General features: G+C 28.0%; 1 protein-coding gene across 2 annotated transcripts; it reads left to right on the top strand.

Moving 5' to 3' along the window:
- The first annotated feature begins 905 nt into the window (after positions 1 to 905).
- Positions 906 to 5,980, top strand: LOC124833985 (glycinol 4-dimethylallyltransferase-like). Of its 2 annotated transcripts, XM_088097379.1 has the most exons (13): positions 959 to 1,010; positions 1,119 to 1,169; positions 2,753 to 3,045; positions 3,168 to 3,251; positions 3,348 to 3,422; positions 4,000 to 4,083; positions 4,175 to 4,264; positions 4,355 to 4,456; positions 4,729 to 4,824; positions 4,921 to 4,992; positions 5,076 to 5,174; positions 5,518 to 5,622; positions 5,737 to 5,980. In XM_088097379.1, the coding sequence occupies exons 1-13, from the start codon at positions 959 to 961 to the stop codon at positions 5,776 to 5,778; spliced, it is 1,245 nt and encodes a 414-aa protein (XP_087953505.1). In that variant the 3' UTR covers positions 5,779 to 5,980. The 2 variants fall into 2 exon arrangements, with proteins under 2 accessions (XP_047164520.2, XP_087953505.1); XM_047308564.2 differs by lacking the exon at positions 1,119 to 1,169 and having other exon boundaries at positions 906 to 1,010.
- Positions 5,981 to 6,557: the final 577 nt, after the last annotated feature.

Raw genomic sequence — 6,557 nt, 5'->3', positions numbered from 1 at the left:
GAGACATAAAGTCATACGAAAAAAATTAAAAAAACCAAAAACGTTACTGCATCGGGTAATACTGAACCGAGGCAAAATCCTCTGCTTTCATGCCTCAGTTCTCAACCGAGGCCAAAAGTATTAGACTTTTTGCCTCGCCTGAATATGCCTCGGTTCGAAAACCGCTGCCTAGACAAAAATAACCGCTGTCGTTTCCCCTGACTGTACTAGTTTTAGAAATTTCTCGCCTATTATTGTTCCTAATATTTCTCTGAAGCGGACCAAATGTCTAGTGAAGAAGGGAAAACATATTTATATAATCATGAGTAACCCTAGTGTTAATATTTTAAAGTCAAGTACAAACAAATAAGTTCAAACAACGTAAATAAATAACTATATTATATTATTTTTATTTTAATAAAACAGAATACCACAATAGAGCTAAACCTAAATATATTTAGATAGCTGGATAATGTTACTTAAAATATGTGAAAGATATAATCAATTAATTATTAAATGTTTAAAATAAATTATCTCAATTTTATTTTTTCTGTTCTTCTTTTTTCGAAACTTATATAATATCTTATTTATCATTAATGGCATCTTTTAGCTTTAAATATACATTATTAAAATCCATGTCATTCACAAAGTCTTTCGAACCTTTTAAACCTTTACGTTGTAAGCTTATTAAAATCTTTTAAACTACTAAATCCTGTTATAAAAGTCTTTTAAATCTTTCTTACGCGAGCCTGTTGTGTTGGATTTGATTATTTTGCAATTGTTTGCCTGCAAAACGTTGACTATGTGCATCGTGATAATTTTCTATGTACCAATCAAATTTTATATCTTTTTATGAAAAACCAAATTTCATTGTCTTTCTGCCTATAAAATCTCCTATTCCTATCTTGTGTTGTACAAGGGTATCTCTACGTTCTTATCTGTTCTATAGAGTTTAGTGTTCTCTCTGTGATCAGTTTCCATGGCTATGGCACATCTAATATCTTCTCCTAACGTCTCTTCACTCTCAACTGGTACTTATACTCACTATCTGTTCTATTTTGGTTCATTTTTCACTGCAAAGTTATTTTCTGAATAATACGTGGAAGCATGCATTCAACAGTATTTACTGTGAATAATAGGTGCAAATCTTTGGGACAGGAAACTCTCTTTCAACAGTATTTACTGTGAAAGTATGTCCCATCACTTATACCCTATTCCTTTCAACTAACATTTTTTATGATTTTCTGATGATTATCTCACTCTTTCACATCTTTTTTTCATGTATTAACTGAAATGTGTTATAATATTAAAAAAGGCACATGTTGATGGAAACTTTAAGCTTTACTATAGTCTTCAATTGGATGTAATAGTTGACTTATTTATATTTCATGATAACTAAATTTCTCACATGATCTCTATTTACTATATCCTTCTTACAAACACCTATTATTTTTTTAAATTATTTTGATTTTAGCATTAAATAGTACTGTACTGATCATTCATTAATTAATTTATTTTATTGTAAAATATATGTCCAGAAACAACAATAATTAAAATTGATCATTTTATATATATATGCTGGTAAATTTAATGTAATTCACAATAGTTTAAGAGTCTAAAATTTTAAAAATAAACTATTATATATCGGTATACTTTACTTTTAAATTTATTTATAAAATATTTTCAAATAATAATAAGGTATAAATATGTCGCTATATTTAAAATGATGCAAAAATAATTATTCATAATTAAGGATAAAAGTTAAGAAGAACGGGATTTTTTATGGAGACATAAACTTTAAAAATGAACGTATAATTATTTAAAAATTTATATGATAGTATCACTTAAACTAAAATAAGAAATAAATTATGAGAATATTTATTTTAGGTGAATACAGTATTTTAAATGTTAATAAAATTTATATTAAAATATAATATTTAAAATATATTTTCTGTTACATAATCTTCCAAAGTAGCTACTTCACAAATTATCTTGCAAAGTATCTTAAAATTTAGGATACGGTTGAATTACGGCATTGTTATACTACAGTCAGGCCTTGAACATCAGAACAATTTCCACATGGGCACGTGGTCCTATTTTGGTGTTTTTACTTATTAGTGACGAAAAATTAGAGTAAACATTTGTTTTCAAATAAATAAAAAGCATAAAATGTTCAATAAGGATGCAAAAGACCCGATTGTCGAATTCCGACCTAATTGATCAAACTTATAAAAATGAAAGTAAAAATAATATAAAAAAGTATATTGGAATTTGTGGTCTTTAACTTTTTTTATTTTAAATTTTCCATAATAAAAATTCATTCATTTGTTTAAATATATATATATAATGTCCTTTTTTGTTAATAGATAAATAAGTATTTTCAAAATTACGAAAGGCATATGTAGATATTGTTTTTTAACAAATACTTAGGAGAAGAAAAAAAAATTAAAGATGGAATAAAGTTTCGCATAATTTTTATATAAATTAAAAATTAGTTTTAGAAAATAAAATACGTTTTTTTTAATGTTTTTATAAATATTATATATCGTTAATACATTTTTCTATTTGTAAGTAAGTGACTTATGAATTTGACTTTCGTTTAAAACCAAAATTTTCATATTAATTTTTTTAAGGTTTTAACCAAAAGAAAAGAAGAATATTCTCTTTTTCTACAACGACTTATTTCAATTTTCAAATTATTTATTGTCTAATTATTCATCATCTTGACATGATTTTAAATATATCTTTTTGTGCATGCTACAACTTTGAACAGTGGGTACTTTAAGTTCACATGGATCAAAAGCTTCTAAGCACAATATAAAAGCTCAGAAACAGTATAATATTCCTTTGAGGTTTCAACAATCACCTTTTAATCATCACTACAAAAGCATCGAAAAAGGAGCAATATATGAAGAAAGCAATAAAAGTTATGTTGTGAAAGCCGTCAATGTACCATCTTCTGAGTCAGAATCTGAAGCTTCCAACTCCAATAACATTGTCGACTCTGTCAAAAATTTCGTGGCCGTTTTGTACCAATTTATTTACCCTTACGCAATGTATGGTCGAGTAAGTAAATACTGTTCCGTCACTCTTATAATTAATATTCAAAGTTATGTTGTCCCTTTGTATTAAATTCTGATTTGGATAATTAATACCCTTCTTGTTCTAAATTAACCTGTATTTTATAGTCATCAGCGGCAATTTCTGCGTCTCTCGTTGCAGTAGAAAAATTATCAGATATATCTCCGTTGTTTTTTATTGGTTTGTTACAGGTGACACTCCAAACATGTTTTTTTAAAGACAACTGAAAATTACCGTTTGACTTCAATAAAAAACATTCTTTTGACTTGTTTATTCTAATGTTTCAGGCTTTGATACCTCACTTGTTTATGGATCTTTTTGTTAATGGCGTGAATCAAGTGTTTGATTTTGAAATAGATAAGGTATGAAACTTACTATGAATACAAATAATTCATTTCATTATTCGTTTGTTTTATATACCGTTTGTATATATTCCATTAAAACATATAATAAAAAATTGTTGTTGTATAAAACATATAATATTCAGAAACATATATAAAGACAAAGTTTACACAAGAAAGTCACTGGTACAACAATTTATATAATTTTCCTTTTCAAACTCCTTTCCGTATAATTGAAGTTTACTGACGTATTCCCGCCTTTTTCTTAATGGGAGCATCACCAAACCCTCACAAAATTTGACCAAACACCTACCCATTTTTCTTATTTTAATTAATTCAGATTATGAACATATTAAAGTAATTTTACATGTGATTTATATATTACCAAATTAATTAAAATAATTGAGAATATAGTTGGATTTTTGGAACAGTTTATTTATTGTACTTTATAACCTTGAAAATGGTGAGAATACTTAACGAGTCCCTTTATATTTTCTTGTAAAAATTAATCCCTTTATAATTTTGAACCCATAGTTTCTATATCCTTTGATAGGATGCAACTTTTTATAGTTAATAAAACTTTTGAATTCTATTGCAGATAAACAAACCATATCTTCCATTGGCTGCTGGGAAAATATCCTTCAGAAGTTGTGCAATTATTGTTGCCTTATCTGCAATTTTGGTACCATATAGATCCATCACTTCTTAGAATAAAAGATTTTAAGATGAGGTTCATAGAAAAAGGAGAGTTACGGTTTTATACTGTTTTACAGGGTTTAGGGCTTAACTTCATGATAGGTTCTCCTGCATTGATTTGGAACTTTGTGTTGTCCGCAACATTATGGACTTGCTATTCTGCCAATGTAAGTTCTTTCCAATTGCATTTAAAATGTGTATTATGTTTAAAGGTATAAAGTATTAGCGCACTGAGTATTCTTATATATATTCTGCAGTTGCCTTTATTACGATGGAAGCAAAATCCCGTGCTGGCATCATTACTCATGTTTGTTACTTGGGCATATATATTTCCAATTACATACTTCTTTCATATGCAGGTTCTGTCCTATCACTATTCTTGCCTTTTATAGATCTTAGTTTTGAATAAGCATGTTCCAACTTATGTAATAATAACAAATATTCATCCCAAGATTTTTGTGTTAGTTTCATTTGATACACAATCAACCATTTGAATCCACAGGATTTAAAAGCATGATGAAAAGTTGTAGAAATGATGAATATGTGTTGAGATAAGAATTAGATGTGTTATATTATACGACAACCCCTTTCGTTTGTTATTAAATTGCTAATTTATGTAACAAATATTCAGACGTTTGTGTTGAAGAGGCCACTTCTGTTTACAAGATCTCTGATTGTTACTCTGCTGTTCATGAGTTTCTACTCTACTGGTATAGCATTAGCCAAGGTAAAAATGTCTTTATTTTCTCGAAACATATGTATTAACTTTCCAACATCAAACTTTTGGTCCAATAATGTAAAACCTTGTATTGGATTTGTGTAGGATATACCTGACGTAGAAGGAGATATAAAACATGGCGTTAATACTTTCGCAGCAAGTTTAGGCCAAAAAAAAGTATTTATGTTTCTTAAATTCAATATATTTTTTTGGTTATACCTTCTTTGTATAGCACTTAACTGATTCTAAATCTTTGATAGCTATTTTGGATTTCTGTTGTCCTTTATGAAATGGCATTTGGAGTTGCCTTCTTGGCAGGAGCATCATCCTCATCTCCCTACTTGATTAAATTTGTCACGGTAATATGTTTATTATATGTATATAGGTTGGAATTTTAGGTATGGAGTATGATTTTGATAAACAAGACTGTTTTGTTTGAGTATTTTTTTTCACATGATATTTACAATCTCTAAACTTCTAATTACGATAGGAATAGCTAGATCCAACAAGTGAGAGATATCTGTATTTAGATAAAAAAAATATTTCTCTAGAAAAGTTGTCTTTACTGCGTAGATTAATTATTCCAACCTTTTAATCTCAATGCGAAGCATATATTTACATGCATATATCATTATAAATGAAAATACGGTTATTTAAACTTTTGAACAGTATTTAAAACTGAATCTCTGTGTTATGTCGTAGTGTCTTGGAAATGTTGTTCTTGGTTCAATTCTGTGGTACCAGACCAAATACGTAGACGTGACAAATCCAGCTTCCACTAGATCCTTCTATTCATTGAACTGGAAGGTAATTCTTCTCTTATATACACTCTTTTACCATTTCAATAGTTCAATATCAAGTTTATAATTTAAAGGAAAGAGTTATCTAATAACGTACGAACTGGTGTGTTTGTTTTTGCAGTTAATGATGGGAGCACACGTTCTCCTTCCTTTAATTAAATAAATGCAACACAATAACATACAGACCCTTCGACTTCTAAATGATCATCTAAATTTATTGAAGCCATATATGTGTTCCCTATATTCAATGAGTTTTGCACCATTTAAGATTATATTTGAGGAAATGAGTTCTTTGAGAATATGATATGAGTGCACTGAGTTTCTTTGTGATGTAAAGTGTTATTTTATAAATACACTCAATATAAAATCACCTACCACAAGTCTTTCGTCTTATATTGCCCAAATAATTACTAGCATATAACAGCTTCAATTTTTTTTTTCAGTCAAAGGAACAGTTCTTTTTTTCAAGTTTAAAACAATTATTATCTTATAATTCTTTTTCTTTTTTCTGTCAGTTTGAATCAAATGGATTCAAATTTATTAAACACTATAAAATTTAATAAGCGTAAATGTAAACACCTATTTTCGTCTCATAATAATCATATAAATAAGAAAATAATAGAAAGAAATAGAATAGAATTAATTTTAAAAAGATGAAAACATAATAACGATTTTTTACATCTAAACTAACACTACTAAAAAAGATGATATTATTGACGGTTATAATCTGTCAGTAAGAGTCATAATCTGTCAGTAATACATGTTTACCAATGACCGTTATTTCGTCGATAATAATAATGATAACCATTATCGATGGATAATGACTGCTTGCTTACTCTTCCTCTTGTAGTCTTTTTTAGTATTAGAATTAGAGTAAAGTTTGCTTCTCTAAAGTTGTTGTTTCACTTTGATGCTCAATTGTACCAAATCATTCAAATCTTG

This window comes from Vigna umbellata, chromosome 8, assembly GCF_029865625.1.
Source record: "Vigna umbellata cultivar VRB3 chromosome 8, Vumbellata_1.0, whole genome shotgun sequence".
Classification (NCBI taxonomy): Eukaryota; Viridiplantae; Streptophyta; class Magnoliopsida; order Fabales; family Fabaceae; genus Vigna; species Vigna umbellata.
The sequence above is the reverse complement of the archived record's forward strand: the minus strand, read 5'-3'. Positions and strand labels throughout refer to the sequence as shown.

Excerpts from the sequence above, each read along its gene's own strand:
- LOC124833985 (XM_088097379.1), top strand. The coding sequence starts at position 959 with ATGGCTATGGCACATCTAATATCTTCTCCTAACGTCTCTTCACTCTCA. Across the intron at positions 4,084-4,174 it reads TTGCCTTATCTGCAATTTTG|GGTTTAGGGCTTAACTTCAT; the intron begins GTACCATATAGA and ends ACTGTTTTACAG. Across the intron at positions 4,265-4,354 it reads GGACTTGCTATTCTGCCAAT|TTGCCTTTATTACGATGGAA; the intron begins GTAAGTTCTTTC and ends TATATTCTGCAG.